The 13,920-nt window shown below is 51.0% G+C and overlaps 1 protein-coding gene across 1 annotated transcript; it reads right to left on the minus strand.

Moving 5' to 3' along the window:
* Positions 1-3,380: 3,380 nt before the first annotated feature.
* Positions 3,381-9,279, minus strand: SLC7A4 (solute carrier family 7 member 4). The gene is made up of 4 exons (XM_063315642.1): positions 8,218-9,279; positions 6,593-7,269; positions 5,779-5,887; positions 3,381-3,775 (listed from the first exon to the last, which is right to left on the minus strand). Exons 1-4 carry the CDS (start codon positions 9,197-9,199, stop codon positions 3,576-3,578), a joined length of 1,968 nt encoding a protein of 655 aa, XP_063171712.1. The 5' UTR covers positions 9,200-9,279; the 3' UTR covers positions 3,381-3,575.
* Between the last annotated feature and the right edge of the window lie 4,641 nt (positions 9,280-13,920).

The raw sequence follows: 13,920 nt of genomic DNA on the forward strand, positions 1-13,920 counted from the left end.
AGAGGAGGTGAAAGCTGGAGACTCTCTGCTGACAGAGGACTTCCATACCCATCTACCCCTTGCCCAGCATTAAGGGATCTTGACGCAGCTGTGGGGTAATTCAGGAGGCGATAGGCTGAGTGGGTCCAGGGCCCCAGAGAGACAAGGCGGCCTCCCGGCTGCGTGGGATGAGCTCCAAATTGTATTGAAGGGTGTGGCCCGAGAGAAGGGCAAAGGAAGGACACAAGAGCGAAGGGGTCTGTTGGGGAGTGAAGAAGGCTAAAAAACCCAGAAAATGTGCAATTCAAGCAGTGGATTACATTACATGCTGTATGTTTCCAATTGCTCAATATGGTGCCATTTGTAGTAAATAATATCACCGGGTAAATTAGCACATGGCTCTTTGTATATTTCAGCAGAAAAAATGGGGCAGAGAGAAAAGATTAATGCTCTTTCCCTCTGTGCCATGAGTCTACTCTGGAACAAAACCTCACACAGCTAGTTTATTAAGCATATTTTAAAAGAAGTTGCAAGAAATCTTGTGGTTATTTAAAGCTATGCTTTCCATAAGCTTTTGCAGATCACAGACTTTAAGGTGCCTACAAGTTTCTTTCTTTGTTTTTGATGCAGAGATTAATACAGCCACTGGACATTTGATGCAGAGATTAATACAGCCACTGGACATTTGTTAGAAACCAGCCTTAAATGCAGCATGCAGTTATTTCCTAACTAGGAAGATTTGAGAGCAGAAAGTGACCTGGATTGAGGAGCAAGGATGGAAGTTCACACACCAATTTAAAAGAATTAGCAAGATCTCTGAGGTTTTGTTCCTCTTGGGAATGAAGTAACCAGAACCATTCCCAACCATTCTGTGTTGCCATTCATTCACTGATCAGGCCAGTTAACCAGCTAGTCTCCCACAGATTTTTTAAAGTTCCCCCGCCTGGCGCTTGAATGCCAGAGGCATGCATGGGAGAAATGTGTTTGATGCTCAGTATGGTACAGTCCTTTGAATGCCACTGGGTAGGCGTGGTAACTCTGCAAGAAAAGTTTACGGAAAGACTTTATTAGAAGCCACTATTTTATATAAAGAATGATGCTGTCTTTTTTTTTAAATATAAAATGCCTATTCTATGCATGCCTTTTAATTTTATGCACAATGGGGCTTTTAATGAGTTTTCTATTCAAATGCAACCTATTAAACCAACTTATTGTGAAAACTGTTGTGGGGTAATCCAGTGGGAAGTTATGGGGATCATGTCTTGGTAAAGTGCAGCCAAGGGGCTCTTCTGAGCAAGAGGGCTTGGAGGTGAGTGGCTGGTACACGGTCTTGCCTCGGGTTTTGGGGTGATGCGCTAAGGGTGTGCTCCAAAAAGAGGTACAGCTAGGGCAAGCCATGCATGTGCTTTAAGTAAGGTGAAATGGACATGGAATTAACATTTGAGGCAGTTGCTCCTTTATTAATTTAAATATAATTATTTAACATAATTCCCCTTTTGTCATTTACAATTGGGAAACAACTTCTGGGGTGTTGCTGTAGAATTTCTGAAGGGGGAAGACTGCCTGCAGACTGCACATTCCTGGCTGAAATAATCTGCACAACACCACTTTGAGAACTCACAGCCCAGGAGGAACAAATCTTTATCGTTGGTTGGCTTCTTGGCCAAATGCCATTGCGCAAGTCACCACACAGAAGGAAAACATGGATGTGGCCAGAGCAGCCCCCCCAGCACTACAGTTGAAGAGCAGGAAATGGAGGAAGTGCGCAGTGGGAACGAGGACGTGGGGCAAACCCTGAGCAGCCTCCCTCCCTCAGTGAGGAAGGTGCAAAAAGGCTTTTGTTGGCTGGGGGAAGCAGGGTCTCCTCTACTTGATTCTGCAGAAATGAAATTTGACTTCTGTCTCCCTCCCATCCTTGAGAAGTCCTATATGGCGTTAACTCGTTTCCCAAATTTTGCTTCCACCCTGCTCCAGCCCCTCCCTCAGTGGCAGAGAGGGGCTGATCCAGAGGAGGCCCGGTCTCACTGGAGAGGGTCTGCCTCTACTGTGCTCCACCCACCCTGCAGGGACCAAACACTGCTGCTCCCACCTCGTGTGCAGGAGGGCAGCAGCCTTGCAACCCCGCAGGGGGAGGCAGAAGCTGCAATGCAGTTCCTAAACAGTGTGGCTGAAGAGCCCGTCCTGCGTGGCTCTAACCAGAAGAGTGCCAGGGCCGGAAAGGCCTTCAAAAACCTCTTGCATTCTCACAATGTGCAGGAAGAACAGAACAACCCCGGGAGGCTGGGTGCATATAACACACCAAGCCAGGGCAGTCACCAGCTGTTTGCACAACAGGCTCAGCTGGGAGAATTTTAACACTGGGGTCAGGATGTGTGTGTGTGTGTATTGATGGACGTGTGGCTTAGCATGTTGTGCATACCCACAAAAGGGTCAGCTTATGATTCAAGGTATTTGGCAAACCAAAATAAGAGTCTCCTTCAGACACTGGGCACGTGTGTTGTGTGAACCCAGCCCCCGTTCCTTCCCAATGTCTGTACCCCAAGGAATAATTTACAAACGAGACTGGCACACCCATGGAAACGCTGCCTGGTGTTTCTGGGGAGATCCAGTCTTGGCTTCTTCCCCATCTGTCTCCCTCTACTATTTCTCTCTGCATCAGGGCAAGGCAGGGGTTTGCTCTAGGGCTGCCCAGTGGGAGGAGAGAGTGTCAAAAATCCAAGATGGCCACAACCATGCAATTGAAGGGTGGGGCTCCTATTGCATGGTTGTGGTTGCCATCTTGACTTTTTTGGCCACCCCTGGTTTGCCCCAGGTGTGACCAACAGGCAGCAGGATGTCTTGCTGCAATTGGTGGCCTCTAATTGCTCCCCTGCTTTGCTCACTCTTCGGTCTCGGTCTGTTGCACTACCTCCAGGTTGTACCTCTCACAGCTGAAGAGCATCCAAGGCCTGTGCGGGAGGAAACATGTGCACCATACTTTCAGTGCCCACTCTTGTTTCAGGATGGCCAAAACCCTTGAACGTCCCATCAGCTGGATGTGTGCGGTCACCACATCCCAGTGTCTGAGCAAGAGAGAGATGCTTGGGGTATCTCGGGCCCGCTGGGGTTGAGAAAACCGGAAAGCAGCTTGTCTCAGAGTCAGTCCAGCAGTCTGACAGCTGTGTCCCTTCCCTGCCCCAGGGGTTCGCAGGAACCCATCAAAGGGGCAGCTTCCTGGGATACGGCTGGGCCAGCCCATAATAGGCACTGCCTTCCTCCACTGATCCTGAAATGGCAGGCCAGGGAGGAAGGGGACAGGAGCAAGTAGGTGGCACAAAGGGGGACAGGACCCCTTTGCTGGAAGAGGGTGGTTAGCCTGGCTGCAATGCAGGGGCACAAGCAAAGGGGGCGTTTCTCAAGGACATCCGGCAACAAGACGGCTTCAGGCTTCCAGCCAGAGGAGTGGAGCCGGGTAAGAGAGGAGCAGCAGGGGGCTTCCCCCTGGGCAGTAAAAGGTCTGTTTCTCCCCAGACGTCCCTGACTGCGCTCTTCTCTGCCCAGACTGGAGAGCAACAGGCTGGATGGGGGATGCGTGGTCTCTGCTGGACCTTCCCGCGTCACCTCTGGGCTCCTTCGCCACCTTCCTCTGCTTCTGTCAAGCCCTGTGCCGGCTGCGTCCTGGGCTGCACCGGCTGCACCGTCTCCTCCAGGCTGCTGCTTGGGAAGACCACGTAGCGGGCCCGGATGTCCTGGGCCGGGGAGTCCCGCAGGTTCTCTTTGCTGTGCCAGATGCCGTAGCTGAAGTAGACCAGCAGGCCTGGAGTGACAGCGAATGGGGAAGAGCGAGGTCAGCCCCCATCCTGAACCCAGCAACAAAGCCCCAAAGGGGGCCGCATCCCTCAGGTCTCGGCAGCCTGGCGCATGTAGAGACAAGCTTCAGGAGCCCCAGGGAAGCTGGGGGAGCCCCCTTCAATCTCAGCTTGCAGAACCATCATTCTTTGCCAGTGCTTTGTGTCAAGGGGACTAAAACAACGCCTAGCTTAACTATCTGGATAATTCACAGCTAATGTTCTTACTTAGCAAGGCAGGCGGTCCAGAGTTACCTCCTGTGATGCAGAGGACCTGAGCACTGAAACTGCTCTGGGCTTTGAGGAGTTGGCAACAGAAAGGGAGGCCCTACTGCTGCAGCCAGATGCTGGTGCCCAAATGATCATGTAACCCTAGGAAAGGGGTCTGAGTCTGAAGACGAGTCAATATTCTGTGTTACAAAACCCCACGTTAGCGAACTGCTGCCTAAAATGGTTAAACCTGTTTGCCCCAAAATCTACTTTCATCCCAAAGAGGAAACAGCTTTTCCCAATCTGGGCAGTTGCGGGGCAGGAAGATGGAAGCTGCAGTCCCACAGAAGGGAGAAGACTGCTGCCAGAGGGTGGAGGGTCTCCTTAGAAGCACCAGGTTGGAAGCAGCATCACAGATACCGTACATCTGGCTGATGTTTTCTCTAAGGCTCTTACAGTTGGGGATAGCTGCGTGGATGCTGCAGCAGTTGTAAACCCCCACTCGCTGCAAAGCACCCGAATCTTGATCACGTGACCATGGGGACACGACGGTTGTAAGTGCGAGGACAGCTTTAAAGTTACTTTTTCAGTGCCATTGTAACTTCCAACGGTTGCTAAACAAGGCAATCATTAAGTGAGGACTTCCTGTAATTGAAGTAAGTAATGGAAATCCCTAGTGAACCTTTTCATAGTGGGAGCTGATCTGAATACAGGTAGTCCTTGCTTAGTGATCCTCAAAGATGTGGCTGTCACAGCATCCCTGCGGTCACATGATTGCAATTTGGGCATGTGGCAACTGGCACGCATTTACTATGGTCGCATCGTCTCAACAGTCACACGATTGCCATTTGCAACCTTCACTGCTGGCTTCTGACAAGCAAAGTCAGTGGGGAAGCTGGCAAGAAATTGCAAGTCACAGTCATGTGATATCGCACTTAGCGACTATGTGTGTCATTTAACAACTGGAGCAGAACTGCCAGAACTGCTGTCGTAAACTGGCAGGGTTATGTGATTTTTCATTTAGCATCACTTAGCAACAGAGTTCCCAGTCCCAATTACAATCATTAACTGAGGCCTACCAGTATGTCCCAAAACATTACTTGCAACTGCTACATTAGTCACCAGGAATAGCATAATAATTTTTCAACCTCAATAAGTGATATCTGAGGATCTGAATGGTCTTTCAGCAAATGATAACATTTGCCAGCTTTGGAGAGTTATAAATACTTTCATAGCATTTTAATATTTTTGTCTCCTGCTTGATTCTAAAGGTTTGTTTTAGACTAGAATAGTGGATTTATGTTTCAAATGCTGTTAAGCCAAATGCAATTTATTGTATGGTGTTTCTTCTTCTTTTTAACGTGTTTGACATAACGTTTCAGTCAAACTGTAATTGGGCAGGTTACAAATAGTGACAACTCCCCGCCTCCTTTCTCTCGAAACAGCCAACCTGCCTCTCCTAGGGATGGTATGAGCTGAAGAACAGACGGAACCTGTGTCCAGGAGCATCTGGCGGGTGTCAACAAAGTCAAGGTGGTGGTCAGGACTGGGTGGCCAGGCCCAGCCTTTTTCATGTAGAAAAGGGGGGGCTTCAATTACACGGTCATAACTGCCTGCTCAACCTTTTTGACTCCCTGTGAACATGGCCTGCCTTGAATGCAGCCCCCGGTCCAGATCTGCATCCCGCGGTTTCTCCAGCCCAGCCGTGTTCCTTCCGACCCCCGTTCCAGGCGTACCTTCTTGCAGGCCTCTTAAAACTTACCTGCTACCAGCCAGATGGAGAAACGCAGCCAGGTCATGTAGCTGAGCTTCAGCATGAGAAAGAGGTTGATGAAAATACTCAGGGCAGGAGTCAGAGGCACCAGGGGAAGCTGGGAAGGAGACAGCCAGAAGGCTGGTTAGGGCTGCGGGGAGACACCCACCCCTGGTGTGGGCGCTTGGCAAACCACAGAGGGGCAGAAGGGCTCTGCTGCCTGCAGGGCTCTTGGCAGAGGGTTCTGGCCCATCGTGACCTGGCAAACGTGGGACTGTGTTCTCCCAAAGGGGTGAAAACCGTATTTGCTTTACAGCTTCTTTGCAAAAAGCAGCAGTGGGAAGCTCTGAAGGAAGTGTGGAAGGACCTACTTTGGGGAAAACTGAAGCTGCACTGCAGACACAGCATTCATCCCACGTGCTATCCCCAAATTAAACCACGTTATGGTGGTTTACCACATTTTCATGGAGAAAATCTATCTATCTGTGTGGTTGCTAGGAGCTGAAAACGACTTGATGGCACATAACCAATCAATCATGGCTCAATGCAATGTTAGACCCAAACCATAATATTTAGTGCAGGGACATCATCAGCCAGGAAAATCTCCCCAATCCTGCTTGTTGGAGGACTTGCCCCCCAACCCTGCGGATGGCCAAAATGCCATCTGAGAAGGCATTTCCTTGCCCAGATTCAACCTGGGCAACCTTAAAGGAAGCCTGCTCTGGCCCAGCTGTGTTTGGGGAAGGCGATGCATTTGCCTCCCAGCGGAACCCACGTCCGCTCTGCATCAGAACCCAGCGGCTGCTGAGCCCACTCCCCGTACCTGGAACGTCTTGGTGGCTTGTTTTTGCTCATGAACGCTGAGGAGGAGAAGGCTGCAGGTGAACGCCAGGCCAGAGAGCAGGATTAGCAAGGTGTAACTCCAGGTGGGCAAGTGGAGCTGGTTCTTCCCAAACACCAGGATGGATGACAAGCAGAGGGCTGAGACCATGAGGACAACCACTGCCACGGTGACCACCTCGCCAGGGTAGAAATCACTGAGGAAGTCCAGGTAGGGCTCAAAGGCTGCCTTCAGCTGCCCTGGTTCGCGCACGCTCCCTGCTTTATCTTTGCCCACCAGCTGCAGTTTATCAGAGAAAGACTCGTATTCCTTTGGTTCAGCAGTGCCCACGGGCTCAGCAGGTGCTGGGATGGCCTCACCCCTTCCAGCTGTGCCTGGAGGCTCAGTCTTGCCTTGCTGAAAGCGCAGGATGATCACGCTGGCTGCGACAAAGGTGTAAGCCAGGAGGGTGCCGATGGACAGAAACTGGACGAGGGCTTCCAGGTCGAAGATGAGGGAGAGGACAGACATGAGGAAGCCAAACACCACAATGGCCACCAGGGGAACCTGTGTGCGGGGGTGAATGTGGGCAAACACCTGGAAAAAGAGCCCGTCCTCTGCCATGGCGTAGACAATCCGGGGCAGAGAGAACAGGTTGCTGAGGAGAACGGTGTTCATGGCTGGAGAGAAAAGAGGAAAGCTTGTGCTCAGAGGGAGTCATCTGAGAGCAGCTGGGGAGTGTCGGAGAAGGTGAGTGGTGCCTGCTGATCAGGCCAGACCTCAGCCTCTCTTCTGCAGAAGACTGGCCACGAGGCCACCAAGTCTCGCTGCAGCTGTCTTGCTTGGAGGGGGCCCAGGGCCCTCCTTTCTACACCAGTGGACACTGGGAGGACAGTAGGAAGGGAGATAGCAAGTAAAGCTAGCATAAAAGAAGACCCCTGAGGGTGGACCTGAGGGACTCATCCAGCCGGTATTCTGGGTCCCTCGGTGGCCACCCAACAAGTCTCACAAGCTGAGACTTCAGGAGGAGCAAGCAGCCATCAAAACTCAGAACTGCCGAGAATTCAGTCCTCCAGGAATTTGTCCCAACTCCTTATCAATCCTCTTATCTCCAATGGCAGCAAATTCCACACTTCCTGTTTTTAAACCTGAATGCTCTGATGCCCAACAATGGGTAATTCTGAATGCTAATTTGAAAGAGAGGGACAGAAACCCATTTTCACACCATCATAATGTTATTGATCTCTGCTACATATTCCCTTTCCCACTTTCTGTAGTTTTTAACTGGCCTAGCATTCAGGCAGCCTTCTCCAACCTGGTGCCTTCCAGCTGTGTTGAAACAGAGGTCCCATCACCCTACCCATTTTAGGATTGGGTATAGTTATATTGCACCTTTGCATAACCTCTTGTCTTGGCCAACTGCCCCAGGCAGTGCTCAGACCTGGTCCTACAAGGGGACCATGCTATGGTCTCTCCTACCAGCCCCTGAGTCCTGTGCCAGCCCATCTGGAGAACCCCACTTTGGTAAGACCACATTAGGAGGAAGGGTAGAGAAAAGGGAAGGGGCAGAAATGGTACCGAGGGTGCCAGGCAGAAGGTGTCTGTGACCTAGGCACAAGGGGACTTACCGCAAATGGAACCGGCAGCCACAATGAAACCAGCCCAGGAATAACCCCTCTGGTAGAAGGCATCGGCCAAGGCTGAATCAGGGTCCAGTGAATGCCAGGGCACCATCAGTGTCAGCACCACTGACACAAGGATATATGCCCCGGTGGCAAGGCTCAGCGAGATGGCGATGGCTCTTGGAATGGCCTTTTCGGGGTTCCGAGCCTCCTCGCTGGATGTGGCAATAACATCAAAGCCCACAAAGGCATAGAAGCATGTGGCTGACCCAGCCATGATCCCCGAGATGCCATAAGGGGCAAATCCTCCTTCACTGGCACTCCAGTTCTGGGGCCTGGCCAGGATGAATCCCATCACCAGGATGAAGAGAATGACTCCCATGCTGATGGCTGAGAAGACATGGTTGAGCCAGGAGGAGAATCGGGCACCGAAGGAAATGAAGGCCGTTGCTATGAGTACAATACCAGATGCCAAGAAGTCTGGATAATGGGCCAGGAAGGGTACCTGCCAGGTGCCAATATGGGCCTCAGTGAAGTTCTTGATCCTATGGTCAAAAATGGAATCCAGGTAGCCGCTCCAGGCTCTGGCAACAGCTGCCCCACCGATCATGTATTCCAGAATGATGTTCCATCCTATGAGGAAGGCCCAGATCTCACCCACTGAGACATAAGTGAACATGTACGCAGAGCCTGTCTTGGGCACCTGGGCACCAAACTCAGCATAGCAGAGGGCAGCCAGCAGAGAGGCGATGCCGGCAATGATGAAGGACACCACGATGGCCGGTCCGGCTGTCTCCTTAGCAACAGTGCCGGTGAGCACGTAGAGGCCAGAGCCCACCATCCCACCAATGCCCAGCAGCGCCAGATCAACTGTGGTCAGGCATCGGTTGAGGGAAGTCTCCATTAGGTCATCTTCCAGGGTCTTCACTCGGTTGAGCTTTTGGCAAAAGCGGGCCAAGTCTCCGGAACGAAGCAGCCTGGTTGCCATCTTGGGCAGAATGTCCCCTCCTTCGACAACTGAGAGGCAGAGCCAACTCGTTCTCCTGGACCGAAAGGCAGAAGAAAATTCTGTCATGGCAGGATCAGAAAGAAACTAAATCATCGCTAGAGACAAAAATAAACCTAAGGAGTGCCGGCTGGCAAAGAGGAACGAGCAGGGACCCACACTCGTCCTCTGGATACAAAGGGCCAAGCGAAGCGTGCCTCTTAACGGAGAGATTCTCTGAGTAGCCGCTGCTCTATCTGTGCTGAAGCGACGTCAAGAAGACGATGCCAGCATCCGTCACTGCGTGGCTGGACACACGGATACTCTTCTGCCACACTTGCCCCTGCCTGAAGTGAGTTCCCCTTTCAGTGCCGCCGGAGGTGCAAAATGCATCCTCCCAGGGATGAACCTTTCTGGGGAATCAGGAACGTTCTCTTCTTCTTCCAGATGGCTTCCCGGGTGGTCTAGCCAGTTTCCAGAAACAGAACTTCCAGAACAGGAAGTGCTCTCTGGAGCAGTACATTTTGCACCTGCCTGCATATGTCCCAACCATGTTTGCCCCTAGTGAATTGGGTCGTGTGAATGCAGCCCCCACAACTCCCTGTGCTCTCTCCCTGCATGCCTAGTTGGCATCTCTTCACGGCCCAAGCATGAGAGGAGGGTGTCTGCCTTCTGCACTTTTGTGGTGGTGGACTTTAGAGGCAACCAAACCCAGCAGAGGAAGGTGCCTCTAACTGGGCAGTGCACTCTGTGGGACTCCTGAGCGACTCTCTCTGGTCTCTGCAGGGTCACTGATGACCGTGCCTCGCACAGTTCCCGGGACGGGGTGCAACTTTGGATTTTCTACATCAAACCATCATGTCCCACTCTTGTCTTCTGGGGGTGATCTGGGGAATGGGAATTAGTTTCCAAGTTGCGGGAGATAACAATTCCAGTGGATTAAGCGCTGGGAAATCAGGTGTCTTGAGTCCATCCTTGGCAACTCTTGCGAAGGAGGATTCAGACATACTGGAACAGGGGACAATGACCAGCAGATTGGAAAGTCTTAGAAAGTGCTTTTGTCAGATATTGCAAAAGGGGCCATGCAGGAGACAGCCAAGACTTCTTCTCTCCTGCTCCAGAGTGCAGGACGTGGAATGGTGGATTTAAATGCCAGAAAGGCAGATCCTGATGTTTGAAAAGCCTAGCTCCTGCCACAGGGCCGAGCAGGGCTTCTGAGTGGGTGGAGTCCTTGCATGGCACCTGTCTGGGACTCCTGAAAGCAGTGGCATCTTTGTCAGGGATGGTCTGGCTGTCTTCTGCAGCTGCCTTGTAATCCCAGGAAAAGACACACTTGCTCTAAGGAGGCACCGACTGAGGTGGGCACCCCTTTGCCCAGCCAAAGCACCAACGATTGCAGAGCTGTTTACGTGAATCTGGCAACCCAGAGAAAGTGGTGGAGGGTGGGGGGGTTCCCGGGCCTTAGGTGAGCTGGGATGCTCGACATGAAATTCCCGGGCTGAGCAGCGGGTGGGACAGGATGGCCCCACTGGTCCCGTGGAACTCTAGGACCACCACCGCCACCCTTTAGAAAGAGGCCTGTTTGGACCTGCCGGTCAGCCGTGGCCCTTGCCTCGCCCTCCCCCCGCGGAGCAGACCTTGCAAAGTGGGGGCTGGCGGGGAGGCGGCCGCCCAGCACGACGGCCTGGGGAGTGCCTCTCCATCCATGCGCCCACCTGCGCTCGGGCTGCTAGACCCCGCGGGCGTCCCCAGCCCGGGCCCTGCTTGGACAGCTCCCGGCGCCCCAAGGCGGAGCGGGGCTCGTCCGGCAGCCGCGGCACCCGCAAGGGAGGGGAGCCTCCTGGCCCGGCCACCCCGCCCCGCTTCCGCCCGCGGGGCCGCGCCCGGCTGCCGGCTTACCTGTCTGGCGGCCGATGGCAGCTGCGCGGGGCCGCCGCCGCTCCGCTCCCGCCGCTGCGTCACCGCCTTCCGCGGAACCGGGGGGAGGAGGGCGCGAGGCCGCCGCAGCCAGATGCGCGCGCGGGGGAGGGGCGCTCCGGCGGCGGCCTCCCTCTTGCCAAAGAGCCGCCGGCTGCCGCCCCTCCTCAGCAGGTAGGGCAGGCCCGGGGGAGGAGTGGTGGATCGTTGTTAGGGACCCGTTAAGCCACGGCTGGTCGAATCGTGGCCTGTTGACTGAGCCGGGGGGGTTGAAGTCACGCAGCAGGCTACGTCCCAAGGCCCCCGGTGACGTGGCCTTCCTAGAAGGAGGGCGCCGGTGGCACCCGAGGCGCGGAGGCAGGTGGCTCCAACGGGGATGACGTTGAACAAACCGCGGTTGGGCGAACTGGGGCTGGTGCAACTAAACGGCTTAGTGGGGAGACCTCCGCTGCGCCATCCGTGCACGTTGAGACCCTCGGGCTAAACGTCTCTTTTAGGTCGCGGCTAAATCTGGTCACAGAGCACTTTCCATTTGCGCCAGGAAGGGAACCAAGCTGGAAGGCAGCCCCGCCCGCCAAGCCTGTTCCCCCCCTCCGGCCGTCGGATGGTGGCCCTTGCGGGGAGGGGCCCTTGTTTGGGAGAGATGCTTCCCTTAGGAAAGGATTGGGAGGGCCGCGAATCGCCCTCCCCGCTGAGCCCCCCTTCCCACCTGTGATGCTGCGGAAAGACTCCGCTGCAGCTGCATTTTACCTTTCTTTGAAAAAAACGCGGCAATTTTTCATAGAGCCTTACTGTAGAAGACTGTTTTAGTGGGTTATTTTCCCCAGCACAGGCCTATCTTATTATCTGTATTGTCTACTGTTATTTTAGCCTTGTTTCACAGAGTGGTTTTACATCTGTCCTTGTAAGATAGATGAATGAATAATTTAAAAAGTGCAAATAGGAACTGGATACAGAATGTACACGCTTCATTTTAACTTGATACCAAATGCACTAAGACAGCCTGTTTGGTATCCTGGTTAAGGCATCAGGCCAGAAACTGGTAGACCAGGAGTTCTAGTCCTACCTTGGGCACAACGTCCTCTCTCAGCCCTAGGAAGGAGGCAGCCAGGGCAAACTCCCTTCCGAAAATGTTGTCAAGAAAATTGCAAGGACTTATCCAGGCAGTTGCAGGAGTCAGCAGTAACTCAAAGACACAACAATAACATGCTAAACATGTGATTTTAGTTTGTTCTAAAATAACAGTACAAGCTAAAAAGAAAAAAAATAGAATTATAATTTCTCTAATTTGCTACAGTACCAAAAACAGAATCCTGGGCATATAAATCATTACAATGAATTTCTGAATAGCACATAGCAAATTAAACCAAGGCCATCTGGAACCGTTTTGTCTATTGTGCTTCTCCAGTGATGCAGACCAATTCAAGGATGGAGAGTGGACAATTTTCGTTCAGCCAACCTGCCATCCTTCCATCATCACTTTTTCCATAAGTCCAGGCATGATATATTCAAAGCTCTTCAGACAGATGAATTCCAGATTTTTGGAATATAATTTAGCAACATTTTTAAAACTCAATTTCCTCCCAAAAAACTATTTCACCACTAACCACACAAGAATTTCCAGCAGACTGGACCAAAGCAAATGCACAAACGTCTGTTCAAGTTTGTTATATCCCCAGGATAAGAATAATGGCCAACTTTTTAAAAACATCTGTTGAGGAATGCAATCACTTCCAGAAACAATTTTCTGTTGGACTAACTTGGTTTTAAAACCATAAGAAACATTTAACACTTCTTAAAACCCAAGGCCGCTGATTCTGTAATCGCTTCTGTATTCTAAATTTATTGTGCATTATCCAATTTAATAAAATTATGTGTTAGCAATGTTGAACTCTGGGTTTCATTTCAGTAAAAACCTTCTGCATGACATTCAGAGCCATCAGTGCTTCAAAGGCTGCCTGAGTAATGGACCAAAGAAAGAATGGTTTCACTGCTATTTGGCTGTTTCTGATAAATTATAAGTTTTCAAAGGTTTGAAAAGCATCAGTACTTATTATCTAATTATTATTTCAACCCATCAAATTTTAATTTCCTTCCACAGAAAGCTCAAACCCATTGAACTGCCTGGTGCTCAGAAATCTTGGAATTCCTACTTGTGACTGGAAGCAAGTCCTTGCCAAGGCTTTAAGGCTGCCAGGTAGGAACTCTCAAGTGGGTCTTGCTATTCATCCATCCATTCATTCGATTGATTTCTATAGCCGCCCATCTCAGCAAGTGACTCTGGGCGGCTTACAACAATATTGTTGTAATCATTCCAATACAAATTAAAACACCATTTCTGTATGAAAGACTTGGCTTTAGAAGACAAATCCTAGGAATTTGTCCTTTCCATTAAAAAAACAAGTAATTTCCTTATCAATTAGATTAAAACATTTTAGTGAATCAGGCAAAACTCTCAAAATTTATCAGTTTTGAAGTCATTTTCTTTTCCACTGCATTTAATGTTTCTCACAGATATTTCATGTCATTTCTTGATATCCTGTTTTATCTGGGACGTGCAATATGAAATACTCATTTCTGCCAAACAAGCTATATTTCCAGCAATAATAATTCTCAGATAGTTAAGGGAATCAGAATAAACAAATCCTATTTTTTATCTATATGTAGGTACCTTATTACCAATTATCATATTAGACCAGAGTCTTTCAACCTTGGCAACTAAGATGTGTGGACTTCAATTCCCAGAATTCCCCAACCAGCATGCTAGCTAGGAAATTCTGGAAGTCCACACATCTTAAAGTTGTCAA

Source organism: Candoia aspera, chromosome 15 (genome assembly GCF_035149785.1).
Source record: "Candoia aspera isolate rCanAsp1 chromosome 15, rCanAsp1.hap2, whole genome shotgun sequence".
Taxonomy (NCBI): domain Eukaryota; kingdom Metazoa; phylum Chordata; class Lepidosauria; order Squamata; family Boidae; genus Candoia; species Candoia aspera.